The sequence below is a fragment of the Jaculus jaculus genome, chromosome 3, assembly GCF_020740685.1.
Source record: "Jaculus jaculus isolate mJacJac1 chromosome 3, mJacJac1.mat.Y.cur, whole genome shotgun sequence".
In the NCBI taxonomy this organism is placed as follows: domain Eukaryota; kingdom Metazoa; phylum Chordata; class Mammalia; order Rodentia; family Dipodidae; genus Jaculus; species Jaculus jaculus.
This window is the reverse complement of record NC_059104.1, coordinates 97,910,852-97,928,160: the sequence shown is the minus strand read 5'-3', so window position 1 is coordinate 97,928,160 and position 17,309 is coordinate 97,910,852. Positions and strand designations below refer to the sequence as shown.

The window sequence follows — 17,309 nt, the reverse complement described above, 5'->3', positions numbered from 1 at the left end:
TTGTGGGGCTGGAGAGATGGCTTAGTGGTTAAGCGCTTGCCTGTGAAGCCTAAGGACCCCGGTTCGAGGCTCGGTTCCCCAGGTCCCACGTTAGCCAGATGCACAAGGGGGCGCACGCATCTGGAGTTCGTTTGCAGAGGCTGGAAGCCCTGGCGCGCCCATTCTCTCTCTCCCTCTATATGTCTTTCTCGCTGTGTCTGTCGCTCTCAAATAAATAAATAATTAATTAAAAAAAAAAAAAAAAGAAACATTGTGGGCTTCCAAATGTGTATGTGGGAAAGTGAAAACTGGAGTTCTGGTGTGTGGAGCAGTGGTTCCCCTCAGATTCTCAAACAGACCTTGGGAGTTTTCATGGTCTCAGTAGATTAAGAGCTGAAAGTCTACTTGTCGAGTAACCAGGGAAGTACTCCAGACTCTAGTTCATAGGTCCGACTCATCCCTGGCATATCCTGTTGTCACACAAGCTTTATAAGTAATAAGAAGGTGTTTCCACTAATGTTGGCATAGTCATTTATTTGAAAATTATAAATATACTCTCTTTCAGCTCAGTGTGCATGAATTGTGTGGATAAAGCAATCTGTAGTACAATGTGAACCACTCATTTAAGACATAGGGCTATGTCTTGAAAACTGGTCCCAAACATGAAAAGTAGTGAAATATTAGTATTCACTATAATTTCACCTGTGTTCAAATTTTGGAGGTAAAATAAAAACTCAAAGTGTGTTATCATCTGCTTTGCAATAATGGTGTACATTCTGTTGTTCTCTTGGCATGAGATCATGAAGACCTGCTCTGCAGCACTACCCTCTCATAAACTCTGTCAATGGTGACTAGCTCATGTGCTCTCTGTAGCTAATAATTGATCAGAAATCCAGGACGTGGAAAAGGAAGGATGGAGATCCTTAGTGTTTTCATTTGTTTCGTAATTTTTTTTTATTTCTGATTGTGGGATTACCAATTAGAATAGTAGCATTTTTGCTTGAATTAGTTCCAGGTCTCTGACACAAGCTTGCTTTACATGCTGTGGGAAGTGGATAGAATATATGAACACCATAGTAACACTTGTGGCTCTAATAGTTTGCGTCCATGTAAAGACAATGGCGGGACGTTAATTCACTTCTAAAGATTTAAGGGAAATGAACAAGTTCTGACATCAAATCCTACTGCATATTAAAGCCTTGCATAGATTGACCCTATCTGGTCTGTGCATGTATGTAGGCATACATGTTTGTATGTATGTATGTTTGTATGTATGCAGATAGATACAGAGATAGAAATATGTATCATATATTAAATATAACTTAGAATATATAATCAGTATGACCCACCTCTGTAAGGTCTGTGGTTGAGTCTTGGAATCTCCTCCCAAACATGAAAATTAGACAAATATTTCAATACACTCAATGACTTCACCTGAGCCCAAAGGAAAAGGTCTAATTATGCTTATTAAAACCTTATGGGGGTGACAAATAAGCCTCATTGTTCTGTAGTGGCTAGATTCCCATTCTACCCCAGCTCACAGTACTGTCACTGGCATAAACCTAGTAAGTCACAATTAGGAAAAATACACGGCATCATAAAGCCCAGAAGGAGAATAAGGTGACATGTGTCAGTGGTGGTGCCAGCCATTATGTGCAGCACTTGGGAGGCAGAAGCAGATGATCACGATGAGTTTGTGGCCAGAGAATAGCTAAGGAATTCCAGGTTAGCTTATGCCAGAATGTGCTCCTACCTCAATATTGACATATGTGTGAGTGTGCGTGTTTACATAATGCATAATAATGTGTACATCTTCCACTCTTAAATCATTTATTATTGTATGACAAAGGATTAATGGATACTTATCATTACAGCTTGTGACCAGTGATATTTTTCCCATAGTATAATCTGTGTCTTACCCAGGATACAATGGTATGCACTGAATGATGAATACAGAATTTGTATTTATGAACATCAGAAGGCTCAAATAATTTTTTTAAAACTTTTTTGGTTATTTATTTGAGAGTGACAGAGAGAGAAGGGGGGAGAGAGAGAGAAAGAGAAAGAGAGAATAGGTACACCAGGGCTTCCAGCCACTGAAAACGAACTCCAGATGTGTGCGCCCCCTTGTGCATCCGGCTAACATGGGTCCTGGGGAATTGAGCCTCGAACTGGGGTCCTTAGGCTTCACAGGCAAGCGCTTAACTGCTAAGCCATTTCTCCAGCACTCAAATAATTTCCCAGATGTGAAGACACTAGTGTCATTCCACTGGGCTTTAGGATGATCTGAGGAAGTGATAGAACACTGACATTTGATCATAACATGCTTCAAAGGATTGATCCCAAGAGGAAGGGTTGTTTCACAGTGTGTTAGGTTCCTATTACTAAGAAAGTACAAAGTACTGATTCCAAATTCTCTTAAACATCTCATGGTCTTTTTTTTTTTTCCCATTAGAAGCCAACAATAGTTATTAATCAGGTACACCTAAGAATTCTTGTTTCTTTTTTTTTTTTTTCTAAATTTTTTATTTATTTATTTGAGAGCGACAGACACAGAGAGAAAGACAGATAGAGGGAGAGAGAGAGAATGGGCGCGCCAGGGCTTCCAGCCTCTGCAAACGAACTCCAGACGCGTGCGCCCCCTTGTGCATCTGGCTAACGTGGGACCTGGGGAACCGAGCCGCAAACCGGGGTCCTTAGGCTTCACAGGCATGCGCTTAACCGCTAAGCCATCTCTCCAGCCCAATAATTCTTATACTATAACTAAGCCTTTGACCTTTCACTATATCAAGCATAGACCCTGATTCTGTAATAAGTGCACCATCAGTTGAGTTACTTTGTTTCCTTCTAGCTGATCAAAAGGAGGATGAAATAACTCCAGGCATGACAGAACATGCAGAGCCACATTTTGTTCAGGTAATACATCCTTTTCTTTTGCAAGCTTGAAAGGATACTGTCATGATTCCTTCATTATTGGTGGATATCATATAAACACTGAGGTTTATAATGTACATTATTAGTCTTTGCCTTGAAAGTGTACTAAATGGAATTTTACCCATTCAGCCCTGATTTCAAAAGTAATTGCCAGGGTAGGTGGATCACTGCATTACTCTGGCATCTTCCTTTGCCTGGAGGAACTGTTTATATTGAGACTAAAATGTGAGTAATATTTACTCAAATGTGGACAGGCTTGTTATGTATGGTCAAAAATGTATATGTGTTTTTCTAAGTACCCTCTTCTGATACTTCTTAAGGCTTCTATGTTTGGAATAGTGCATATGGTGTTCCTTGAGTTCTGTGTGGTGGAAGATTCTTATGTCCATTGTTGTGATATTGATAATACCTGTCAGTGATGAGGCCTGGTGTAGGCTATGGGACCATAGAGACCATTCGCTCCCCCCTTTAGAAAGGAGGAAGCTCACCCAATAGCAGGATGTTTCTGAGTTTCTCTATCTTATAGCCTTGTACATTAGGGACTCTCAATGAAGGCTAAAGATAGAGAACTGGTCTTTGTAACAGCTTAAGCATCAAAAGTACTCTATTTCACAATGCATCCAGCATCAAATGTCTTTTAACTGCAAGACAGAAGACACTAACATAGTCTTGGACTGACAGTTCTTTTCTGTCCTGGATCCCAGTTTCCCAAGTCACTGGGAGAACCAAGGAATCTGATCAAATAGAACCCAGCTTGATATGAAACTCAGATTGTTTTTTCCTCTCTCCATTACAGGTTGGCTCATGGAAGACAGGATTGTGTATGTATTTTGAAATCATTTTCTGAAGACATGCTTTAATTAAGAATGGTATAAATATTGGTTCTTTTATCTGTTTCACCACTATGATCTGTGACTTCTGCTGGGAAGGAAGATTGAGGATATGGCCCTTGGATTCAGCAGTGTTCCCTTCATTTTCTTTTGATTTTGTGAATGATTGCATGTCTGTGTATAGGTCTTTTTTTTTCATGAGGACATTAGTATTTATCCCAAGTACTTAACTCAATTTTCAATGGCAGTTTCATAAGAGAAAAAATAAATTCACAACACAGACTCTGCATACATGAACTAGTTACAACCTCATGAAATACATGTATTGTAGATTTATTTCACTGGGTTCCTCACCACAGATGAATAAACCACCACACAGAGGTAACTGACTGGGCTCAGCAACTGTAGGGGTGCAAAAGTTACAAAATATTCCCAAATATGTGCTCCAGTATTTCTTTTGAAGTTCCACCTCTATTTATTCCACCAGCTCAGTAGGCACTGTGTAAGAGTGCTAGACTATCAGAGTTGGTTATATAGCTTGATTGGTAGAGAGCTTCTTTTGCATGCAGAAATCCTATAGTTAATTCCCATGTTGATGTACAGAAAAAGATACTGTAATTGTTGTATGCATACCAGGGATACTGCAGTTAACAAAATCCCAAACACTATCATGTCTGCCACATTGGTTATGAGAGAGACTGGGCATGGTGGCATACTTATTTATCCCAGCACACAGGGGTGGGGCAGAGTTAGAATGATCTGCATGACTTGTACCAAGCGTGAGACTTCAAAGAGAATTCCAGGTCTCAGGAGTCAAAGTGAGAAACTATCTAAAAAATAAATAAATAAATAAATAAATATATATATATTTGTACATACATACACACACACACACACACACACACACACACACACACACATACATATATATATAAAGCTGTGGCAGCATTTACCTGCTGACATACACAAGAAAATGAAATAAAATCAGAGATTCTTTCAGTGAAATCATGGCTTCTGAAAATGAGAGACACTCCACATGAAAATTTGTAAATGTGTGGGGTGTGTATAATAACTGATTTCTAATAGGCATGTGTCATTATTGCTAGAACTTTTGAAATACATTAGCAAATTGTCCAGCATGATTAGGAGCACAAAGAGCAACAGAGCTTAGCGATTGTGTTTACTCAGATTGCCATTCAACAATTGTTAGGGTCAATCATCCTACTGGTAGCACACTTATGCAGGAAGCTGGACGCTGCTCAAAAAGTACTTTTTTCAGACTGATAATGTGCATGTTGACAGGGAAATGGAAGCCTACAGAGCCAACCCACTGTGTGTATTTGTGTCATCACCATTGAAAAGTGTGACTGGATGTCATTTTTTCAGAATACTTCATCATTAACGTGTATGTATGTGTGCAGGCCTTGGCTATGTAGGACCTTGGTAAGAGGAGTAAGAATCAAGTTTAAATGAAGACAGCATGCACCAATCCCTACATTCAAATCCTAGCACTTACCAAAAGCAGAACTAGTTGAGTAGTCCTGCAATCCTACACCTCAGGAGAAAAAGGCATTAGGATCAGAAATTCAAGGTTATCTCCAGCTACAATATTACTGTTTGAAATAATAATGTTTATAGAAGAAGGTGTTATGACATTTTTAGTGTCATAGTTCAAAGAACAGAACAGAGGCATCATATTAACTAGGTTTATTCTTTATAAAGGTTGAAAATGAAGTTGGATATTGGTCATTAGGTACCATACCCAAATTTCTGTCATGCTGGTCTTTTTCTAAATTATTTCTTCCACAAAATTATTGGTCTGAGGTATACTCCACATAAGGCAGATCTTACGAACACACTGAATATCATAATCTGCCTGAAGCCCCACTCAGGAAGAGATGTCTATACTTGGAGGCATGTAATGAAAACAAATGTTTGACCTTGGAATTACTCACTTCCCTCTGTTGTCCTGGCATTATGCTGGCATAAGTCTATTGGGAATACATTCTGAGTCTTGACCTTACTATGTACAACAAATTCTGGGCAGGTGTTGTAGCTTGTGTTCTATTGTATACTGTGAGTAAAAGTGGAAGAGTTGGAGTAGTGTATTTCAAGAAGCAAAAGTGTTAATTATCGAGCTCATTAGTACAGAGCCAGCCATAGAATTTAAATATGCATTTAAAATCCAAGTTTTGTTGGACCTTGGCCTCTCAAAGTCTGAGGTATGAGCCTCACTCGGTGTTACAGGTTAGCCAGAAAGATTTCCAGACTTTTGGTGCTCCATTGAGAACCTGTTTCTCATTGATTGGTAGGCTCATAGCTATCTATGTAATAGAGCCAGTTCACATCATTATGCTACACATTTTTCCAATGGGGTCAAGTCAGACCTGCATAAAACTGATATGATTATCATTTATGTTAAATACCCATGTCCACCCCTTGGCAAATCACTGACACAGTTATCCTTTTATTTGTGTCTTTCACTGCTTTTTACATTTGCTACAATTGGTAAACACAAATTGATACTTTCTAGCCTAGCTCAGCACTTTACATTGCTTCACTCCTTAGGATGGTTATTCCTGAGATTTGTATATTCACATGATCACTTTTTGGTATCACAATATTAGTCATTTTTGTGGCAAACCAAATAGATTGCCTATTTTAAAATAAGAAGGTCAGTGAGATATGAGAGAGAGAGGAAGACAGGGGGGGAATTGGTGTGCCGTGGACTCCGGCCACTGCCAGTGGACTCCCGATGCATCTGCTGTCTGTGTGCATGTATGACCTCGTGCCCTTGGTTCACTGTACATCTAGCTTACATGGCAACTGGAGAGTCCAATATAATTCACTGGGCTTCACAGGCAAGCACTTTACCTGCTATGCAATCCGTCATGCCCATCAGTGCTTTTTAAGCCATACCCAGCCACAATACTCCAATAACCAGTTTTTACCCAGTTGCTCAGAAGCCCTGGACACACCTTAGATTCTTTTGGTCTTTTTCATGTCATTCACTAGGAATCAGAGTACAGCTTTTCCATGCTACTCTGTTTTACTAACCAATATATATGTAAGATTCTGCCTTTTTCATTAATGAGTGCACATGAACTGAGTGGTGTCCAACTATTTAGCTTTTCAAGGAAATCATGTTTTATTCGAGTATGGGTGACTACAGTTAACACTGGTATTGCTGTTAGCTTCTTCTTGCTGGCATCGGGAGGGGGGGACACACCTGACAAAAGGCAGCTCATGGGAGGAGGGTGTTTGTTTCAAGTTTACAGTTTTGAGGGGAAGTTTCATTGTGGCAGGGAAAGTATCACACAGCAGACACTGGGCATCACATCCTGTCATATCAGCTGGAAGAGAGCAGAAGGAATGATCTAGCTCTGAACACCAATTGTGCTGCACTAGTAAATCCTCAATGTCTACTCCATAGTTTTACACTTCCTCCACTAAGGCTTCACTGCCCATGGACCCTACCAGCTGAGCATGGAATATTAGGCTTAATCACAAACTTAGAAGGCACTGGGGACATCTTACATTCCAATTTACATTCGGTGTTTGCTTTCCTAGGAATGTTTTATTTTATTCTTTATTTTATTTTTCAATGTAGGGTCTGCTCTATCACAGGCTGACCTGGAATTCAATCTGTAGTCTCTGGGTGGCCTTAAATTCATGGTGATCCTCTTAACTCGACCTTGCAAGTGCTGGGAATAAAGGCATGCACCACTATGCATAGTACTAAAATGATTTTTTTGTGGACTTAGCTCTGAATCTCTCCTAGAAAAATATGTTACATCATTGGTGTTGCATTCCATAATGCAAGTATGTTTGCTCTTATAAATATTTAAATATTTATGTTTAAATTAAAAAATATTAGGCAGTTGTGGTTCCAGATAGGGTCTCCTTGCTCAGGCTTATCTGGAATTCATTCAGTAGTCTCAAGTGGTCTTGAACTCACAGTGAACCTCCTACCTCTGCCTCCCAAGTACTGGGATTAAAGGCATGTACCACCATGACCTAAGCCTTTAAATTATAATTATTATACCCTTTCTAATGAACATTTTAGTTCTATGCACCTGCATATCATCATTGCTTTGTTGCATTCCACACGTTATTCTAAATTGTTGTTTTCTTCAGGTCAACATATCCGCAGAGCTTTTTCTACTCCTCACCTTTCAAACTATGTCGTTCCACTGTGTACTACAACTGGTAAGTATTTTGTAGATTTCAACCTCATCTCTTGTCAATTTCTGATTAAGTTGCATATTGGTCTGGTATTTTATGTTCATGTTGTGGAATTGTACATGTTCACTTGTGTGAAAATTTGTTTTTGTTTTGGATATCTTTGAGATAACTCTGAAAACATTTAGACATAAACAGTTATGGGGAGAGATTTCAGTCAGATTCACTAGTGATAGTTCTCCTGCAAAGCAGCCCTGAAAGAGTACAATCCAGTACATCCATGCATGGGTTTTCAGGGTTTGAATTTTCTCTATGATGGGACAGCTACTGTCTAATCCAACTCTTTAACTAGAGAGTGGAGGTCTGTACAGGGTAAATTAGGATGCCATCAAGCATATTGATCATGAATAATTATTCCTTCAGTATATAAGCATTGGTTATTTTCCAGGATCCTGAAATACATATGATGTATTGTGGATGGGAGAAATTTGGGCAGTCTTTATGTTTTCGTGTTCACAGATATCACCCAATTAACTATATTTTTTGAATACTCTTAGAACATAGTTTGTTTTTACAATATCCTAAAAAATTTGTGATTAGATGCCACAAGGATGAATTTTAACTCACATTGTTTCATGGCTTTGGAATTTCACCCACTGAGGCTCAGAAGTGATCATTATGAGTGATAGGTCACTTACACACTTTCCTGTTGTCTTTCCTTGACATTACCAGAATGCCAAGGGATAAGTTTCTTATTTCTTTGCTACTTTTTCTTTAGTATCTGATTTCAATGATTGGGTGCTAGAATGACTACCTAAGCTCTATTGCACAGCCCTGAAGCATCAAGTGTATTCTAAGTAAAATGTGAATCATAGCACCAAAGACCAACAGTTACTCTGTTGCGTTCCTAGATGTAGCAGATACCTCAGCAGAGGTGGAATATATGGACAAGGAAACCCCAATTGAAGTAAGCGAAAAGGTAAAGCTACTTGCTCTTGCTTGAACTAAAAATGTTGCTTAATTTCCAGTTCTTATTTGATTTTGACATCAAAATATGAAACCGAGCATTAAGGATACTCAAATATAGCAGATCCTATTTTCTGGAATAGTAGAAAAAACAATAACAACTGTTTAATTGTTTGAAATGGCATTTGTAAGATGTAGCTTCAGGTTCCACACTGTGCACTAGGCCTATTCCTACTTGGAAGCAGTGTCTTGTCCTGGGATGAAGTATTTTGAATTCATGACCTAAAGACAGATAGAAATAACTTCTCCACACAGACACCATGGGCTCCCAGTGATGTATCTTATCATTGTTTGGTAACCCTTTCATTTGAGTGCTTCCTGTATATCCTCAATATAAGTAAGAGAAATGATACCATGTGCCAACAAGTCACATGACTTAGTTCTTACAATGTCTGTGCTTCTATAATTGCAGATGTACACTGATGAAAATTTAACTGGTAAGTATTCTAGAATTCCTTTACAAAAGAAAACTTGATGTTGGAATACTCACTGAATTCACTTTGAGGAGAAATGGTAATACTTGGTTTCTCAAGGCTGAAAGGATTGAGGACATTTTGGAAAAGAAAAAGCACTTTCTATTTCAAGAATTATAGTTAGCTGTCTGAAGCAGTTGACTCAGGATAGATTTACTTGGGCTTGTGTACTTGACGAATGCCAGGGACTTTTGTGCTAATATGGCTTTTTATTTTGAATATACGTGTGATTATGTCTGAGGTTATGTTTTCTCAGAAGATATTGGAAGTTTTAAACACCATTGCCCTCAACCAGTTCCTTAAAAAAACATCTATGGCAAACATCCTTTAAATGAAATCTATGTAAACTAATCATTCAGTCGTGAGTACATTATGACTAAAGTTGGTTTGATATCCCCCTGATGTCGACCCTGAGCTCTCATATTTGTATGTAGACAAGTGGAAAGAAGACTTCAGACATTTGGACATATCTGTTCCTCTCTGATTCACTTTCATTCTTATACCTTTATGTACATAGTCTGTATACAGTCATGTTGGTACCATAGTTAGCCTCCTCCTTTCATTTCCCCTCTGCTGGGACCTCCCTTGTGGGGGAATGTGGATCGTGCATTGGGGGGTTAGCCATCTGTTATGGGTAAGATGTATTGTCTCTGTGCATGATGTCCCAACATGTGGCTCTGACCATCTGTCAGCCCCCTCTTTCACAAAGTTCTCTGAGCCATGTTGGGTTTATTTTAGGTCTACTTCAGTCAGAAGGTTTCGGGAGCCTCTGTGTGTGGATACCTTGTTTCATAGGAGTTGAGTGTTCTCTGTGTGTATCTCCTTCACCCTTTTGCTGGTACTAGGTTCACCAAGAAAGCAGCACTCTTGCTCATTTCTTCAATTACTTTGGTTTCAGCTGGGGACCTGGTGAGTTGTGATGTGTTAATTCTGTCTTCAGTATGTGTCCATCTGAAAAAGAGAAGGACATTCTCCAGTGGAAAGTGAAGTCAGCACCAGATAAATGGGATAACCATCATTATTTTACAGATAATTTAATAGGTATGGGCCCTCTTGTAGCCCATGATTGGTGGGAGCTTGATAAAGTAGAGTAGGCTTGTTTTGGGGATATGTTTCTGACTTGTTTCCCAGCTCCAGCTATGGGTTGCATTCCACTGAGCAGTTCAGTTAGCCAAATCAAAAGCATTTGGTTACCCACCATGGGTTTGCATCCACTGTACTTGTATGTACATCATGTCAGGTTATTTGTTGCTAAGTAGCTTAGAACATGACTTGCTTTGACAAATTTTTCTCATTTGCCCTTACTCACTCATATAACATCTTCTGTCTCTAAACACGCTGACTATCTGGAGCCTGGCTCTCTTCCAGATTCCAACCAGGTCACTCCATGTTCCATACTAACAGCACATGGTGTCTTCAGTAGTAGGGTCTTTCCACTAACGTTTGGTGGGTCATCAAGTACTCTGATGGAAACCTGTCTTACTTTGGGAAACCTTGTAGTTCTCTCTGACCAACAGCTAATTGTAGATGTTAGCCATGTAGTGGTACTGGAGGTAACCCAAGGAAAAGAAGGAAGAAATAGTTAGGTAATATAAACAAGGTGGAGATAGATGAGGGAGAGAGAGAGAGAAAAACAGGAGAAGATTAAGGTACAAAACTGGGCACCAATGGCAATGGTACTATAAAGTTGTACATCCTAAAAGATAGACTAAATGGTTGAAACTTCATCATGTCCTTAGAAGGAACACATGAATTATGGGGCCCTGTAGAGACTATGATGAAGACCAATGTTAGTTCATTTTTATTATTAGGTATGGATATATTTTGTATGTAAACATCACATGTTGGTACCATCCTTTCCCTCCTCCATACCCCTTTTCTGAAAAGGCCTTTCAAGTTGGGAATACAGATCCACCCCATGGGGATTGTGGGTCTTGTATTGTGGGGGAGGACAGAGGCCATGTCTCTGTGCACAGCATCCCTCTAACAATCTTTCCACCCCTCTTCCACAAAATTCTCTGAGACATGCTGGGAGCATCTTAATCTCCTTCAGTGATGGGCAACTAGGAACATCTGGATCTCTGGTTTGGTAGATGTTGAGTGTCCTCAGTATGTTTCTCCATCACCCTTGTACTGATATCAGCTTAAGTAAGAGAGCAGCACTCTTGCTCATTTCCCTAATTCCTCTGTGGTTTCAGCTGGGGCCGGGGTAGAGTGCACTGGGTTGTTTATCTCCTCAGGTATAGTTCCCATCAGAAAAATAGAAGCAGATTCTCCAACAGAGAGTGAAGTCAGGACTGGTTAAGTGGAATAACCATTATTAATTTACAGAGCATTAAAAGAGTTTAGACACTCATATATTCATTATATTCATTCATTGGCTTAAGCAGATTATGTACTGTGGGAGCCTTGAACGAGTAAGCCCTTCAAGTCTGTGCATCTCATCTAGGTCAAATTGTGGCTGTAAAACACTTTACACTATGTCTTTTGATGCTTTTCATAGTCATGTGGTCAGCTCTGAGAGTCATTATGTCTGTATGCTTGAGGTCTCTAGGTCCCAAGTCTGGCCAGGCTCTGCAGTGTGGTGGCTTTATGTTTATTGTGACAGTGGGAAAAATAAATATGTCTTGCTTCAGTAGCATTTGGTAACTCTGTGGATATGTGGTCTGGTTTCATTTGCATTAATTTTGTTTATTTTCTACTTTTACAGAACTCATGTTTTCTGATTTCTCAAGTTTGAATTACTCTGTGATTTACCATTCCTTTATTAAATCTTTAAATTTTAATTATTATACTCATTTAATGCATTAATGCACATAACAGTGCTATATACTTCTATTTCAACAATATTTATGGTGCATTCCACACTTAATTCTAAATTCTTACTTTTTTCAGGTCGTTATATTCACAGAACTTTTTCAGCTCCACACTGTTCTGACAGATTCTTTCCTTTGTGTCCTTCAAATGATAAGTGTTTTGGAGGTTGAAACTTCATTTTGTCAATTTCTAATCAAGTGACATAGTGGTCTCGTACTACATGTTCATGTGGTGGAATTGTACCAGTCCTTTTGTATGAGAATTTTTTTGTTGTTGTATTGCTCTGAGATAGCTCTGAATACTTCCAGATGTAAACAGTTATCTATGAGTCAGATCAAGAAATGATAGTTCTCTTGGAATGTGACTCTGAAGGTGTACATTAGAATTCTCTCATGCACACGTCTTCATGGTTTACATCTTGTCCATGGTGGGACTGCAACTGTCTAGTCCAACTTTGACCTAGAGAGTAGAGGGTGGTGTTAGGAGACATTAAGATTCCATGAAGCATCTTGATCATGAAAAATGCTTCCTGCAGTATAGAAGAGTTGGTTATTTTCCAGGATCCTCAAATACCTATGATGTATTTAGGAAGGGAGAATGTTTGGCAGTCTTCATGTTTTCACAATCACAGATGTCACCCACTTAACTGTTTTTTGAATACTTTGGATCATAGTGTTGGTGACAATATCTTAAAATGTTTGTGATTAGCTGCTACATAGTAAGAATTATAACTCTGATTGTTTCATGGCTTTAGAACATCACCCATGGAGGCTCAAAAGTGATCATCATGAGTGAATAGGACACTTACACTATTTCCTGTTGTCTTTCTTTGCCATTAGCAGAATGCCAAGAGAGAAACTACTTATGTTTTTGTAGCTTCTTGTTTAGTGTCTGATATGACTGATGAACCTGCTGGAGTAACTACTCTATCTAAGCTCTATTGAACAGCCATGAAGCTCCAAGTGTATTCTAAGTAAAACGTGAGCCATAGCAGAAAGACCAAAGTTACTCTGTTGTTTTCATAGGTGTACCAGACAGCTCTGCACCTGAGGAATATATGGACAAGGAAACCCCAATTGAAGTGAGTAAAGGTTAAAGGTAAAGGGACCTACTCTTGCCTGAAATAACAATGATGCTTTATTTCCTGATTTGTTGAGGTTGGTATGAAAATATGATACCAAGCATTATAGATACTTAAGTATAGCAGATCCTATTTTGTGGAATAGTAGACTATTCAATACCAACTGTTGTCTTATGTGAAAGCACCTTTGGAAATGTTGGCATCCCGTTAAACACAAGGCATCCTCCTACTTGGAAGCAGTGTCTTCTCCTGGGATGAAGTATATTGAATTCATGACCTAAAGAGAGAGAAAAATATGTTTCCCATGCAGAGTTCATGGGTTCACAATGATATGCTATTCTTTCTTTGTAAGCCCTTCACTTTTCAATGCTTCTTATATGTCTTCACTATAAGGAAGAGAAAAAACACCATGTGCCCACAGGTACATGACTTAGTTCTTACACTATTTTTGTTTGTATTATTGCAGATACATGCTGATGAAAATTCAACTGGTAAGCATTGTAGAAATGTTTGGCAAAAAGAAATTACATATTTGTTTGTTTTTGGTTTTTTGAGGGAGGGTCTCACTCTCGTCTAGGCTGACCTGGAATTCACTCTGTATTCTCAGGATGGCCTTGAACTCATGGTGATCCTGCTACCTCTGTCTCTCGAGTGCTGGGATTAAAGGCACGTGCCACCACACTGGCTTCCCACATTTGGAATACATACTGAATTCTCTATGAAGAGAAACTGTAATTCTCACTTTCTGGAGGGTGAAAGTATTGAGGATGTCTTAGAGAAAAAAAAAAAATGCTTTCTAGTTCAAAAATTCTAGCCAAGTGTCTGAAAGTAGTTACACTCACAGTACGTTTACTTGGGGTTGTGTACTTGAAGAATGCTGGGACCGTGTGCTAATATGGCTTTTTATTTTGAATATATGTGTGGTTATGACAGGTTATGTTTTCTCTGAAGTTATATGAGGTTTTAAACACATGTGCCTGCAACCGGTTCCTTAAACAAATCCATGGCTAATATACTTTAAATGATGTCTATGTCAGGTATTCATCCAGTGCTCAGTACATTATGGGCTGAAGTTGATTTGATGTCACCCCTGATACGGTACCTGAGCTTTCATATTTTATGTGGGCAAGTGGAAACATGAATCCAGATGTGTGGACCTATCTGTTTCTCTCTGGTTTGCAGTTAGTTGTACTTATGCCTTGTTATGGAGACACTAGCCCGAGAGCTGAAAGTCTATAGAGCCTGTGTATTCCTGAAGTACTGCAGGCTCTACTTCATAGATCATATCTAACCACAGAGTTCCTTCAATTGTCACATAAACTACACGTAACATGAAGGTGTTTCCACAGACTTTGGCATAGTTGTACATGTGATGAGCAGAAATGTAACTTGTTGAATCAGTGAATAGGTTTGACGGTGAGCTCAATTTGTTAGGTCAACATGCATTCCCTATGAAAATACTTAGGGCACCTCTTAGAAACTGACCACAGACCTAAAATTAGTTCAATAATTTTGTGCACTTGATAATTTAACCTTAAGATAACAAAATGCTCAAGTGTTTGCCTATTAAAAACTTTAAGAGTTGGAATAAACAAAGGCTGAAAGTGGGTTCTCTGCTTGGTTTTCATACTGGTTCAGATTCTGTTATGCTTCTGGGTTAAGGGCACCAGGACCCAAACCCTGCCACCCCCCATACGAACATGGCTATGGTGTCTGTCTAGTGTGGTCTCTGCAGACACTAACTCAAGAGACACAGGGCATGGAAAATGAAGAATGGAAGGAAAGTTGTGATTATCTTTTTTAGGATTTTCAACACTTTTGTCACTTTTCTTGTATATTCATGAACCTAGGATCAGCAGGTAATATAATGGAGAGTTTCCACGTATCATTTCCAGAATGCTGTAAACATTTCATTGTAAGTTCTATGGTCATTATATAGAATGGTGAAATACAGTTGTAACATAGGCAAATCTGATGGTTTTGGTCCATGTAAAGAGCACATGACCTTTTTATTGACTTCCACATGAGAAGAATTTACCACAGTGTTACTGGATCATTGTATGTAGTTGAGGCCTTGTGTAGATTGACCATCTTGACCCACCAAAATGTGGACTGTGAGCATAAATACAAATACTTCCACCCTCATGGCTTGATTCTCTACCCACACTTCTTCCACCAAGAACATAGTAGAATCCAATTAGAAAGATATGACCACCTTCTTCTGCCAAAGAGTCAATTATAGTTAGTAATCAACTAGCAAAACTGCAAGGAGGGCAAAGGTGAGCTCACTCAGGATAGCCCAGGGAAGCCATTCTCCTGACCTGCTTCTTCATCTGCCCCCGGCTTTTATTAGTAAGTGGTTTGGTTGCTGTTCTGTGTGTCCTTTTGTGGAAACCATATAAATGATCTACAGATGCTTATTTAGTTAAAAATCAGCATGACCATATGTCAAACACTCTAATCTGTGACAATTTAGTAAATTTTTCTTTGCCTAGAAATAAATATATCTGAGGTTGTCTTATTAATTCTAGGTTGATGTTCAATGATCCAGTACTGCCTCATCTGGTGTGGGCAAGAGTTAGTGATCCACTCTCTCTATTGACCTTTTGTAATAGTAAGACAGATCAATGAAATTTCATAAGTCTTTTGGGAGTGTAAAGAGTGAATATGGGTGTAAATGATCATGTTCGTAGTCAGATCTAATGAGAGAGAGTCCCAGGAACGGTCTGGGATTGCCTTCTCCTCAAGTAGCGAGAGTATCTGAAAGGTATCAGTGAAAATGAGGAAACATGTGCAGGGGCTTTATGCCTTTACCTTCTCAGAGACATCATTGAGAGAGTGCTATCTGCAAGCTAAGGATGCCCTTGTTTGGGCTACTATTTAAAGATAGTTGTTTCCAAAAAACCTTTTCTTCCTGCTCCTGCCATGGCAAAACCCAAAGCCTTTGTATTTCATCTCTGTAATTGTGCACATGATATATTGTATTGAGGTTTGAGCCTTGACCTCTGATACAAGGAATGCAGTTGTTTACAGCTCACACATGGCCCTGACATGAACCAGGAGTGTGGGATATAAACTCAGTGAGTCTCAGATCCCTGTGGATCCTCTTCCTTACCCAAAAAGTGCAACCTTTACAGTCCTTCCTTGTGATTTTTAAAAAAATGTATGTGTGATTCTCTCTGAGGTTATAAATTCTCCGAAAATATTTATGGCTTACAACAGAATTACCCAGAACTAGTTCTTAATACAAAGCCACAACAAATGCATAATTTACATGAGTTTGGAGTAACTCATGCCATCAACTAAATTATGCCTGGAATAGGATAAAAAGAAATACTGTGGGCTTCCAAATTTATATGTCGGCAAGTGAAAACTGGAATTCTGATGTGTGGACCAGTGGTTCTCAGATTCTCAAGTATATCTTGGGATTTTTCATGGACTCACTGGATGAAGAGCTGAAAGACTACAGTGCCAGAGTCCCCCTGAAGTACTCCAAACTCTAGTTCATAGGTCGACCCATCCCTGGCATTTCCTCAGTTGTCACACAGGCTATATAAATAATGAGATGGTGTTTCTATAAGCATTGGCATAGTCATTTATTTGAAAAGCATATATATATACTCTGTTTCAGCTCAGTGTACACGTGCTGTATGGAAGAAGCAATCGATAATACAATGTGAATCACTTATTTAAGTCATAGGGCCATGTCTTGAGAACTAGCCTCAAACATGAAAACTCGTGAAATATTAGTATTCATGATATTTCCACCTGTGCTCTAATATTGGAATTCAGATAAAAACTGAAAGTGTGTTGTCATTTGGTTTTCCATAATGCTGCACATTCTGTTGTTCTCATGGCATGAGATCATGAAGACCTGATCTGAGTCACACCCCATGATGAACTCTGTCAATGGTGACTAGCTAGTGTGCTCTCTGTAGCTAAGAATTCATAGGAAATCCAGGTCATGGAAAAAGATGGATGAGTAGA

The 17,309-nt window shown here is 39.0% G+C and overlaps 1 protein-coding gene across 1 annotated transcript in view; it reads left to right on the top strand.

Moving 5' to 3' along the window:
* The window catches only part of LOC123459450, a 47,031-nt gene that overhangs the window by 7,728 nt on the left and 21,994 nt on the right, over positions 1-17,309 (top strand). Inside the window, exons 10-16 of the mRNA XM_045146072.1 lie at positions 2,831-2,895; positions 3,710-3,734; positions 7,881-7,952; positions 8,837-8,904; positions 9,364-9,388; positions 13,267-13,322; positions 13,789-13,813. Coding sequence (XP_045002007.1) covers positions 2,831-2,895; positions 3,710-3,734; positions 7,881-7,952; positions 8,837-8,904; positions 9,364-9,388; positions 13,267-13,322; positions 13,789-13,813 — 336 coding nt within the window. The remainder of the gene's footprint in view (positions 1-2,830; positions 2,896-3,709; positions 3,735-7,880; positions 7,953-8,836; positions 8,905-9,363; positions 9,389-13,266; positions 13,323-13,788; positions 13,814-17,309) is intronic.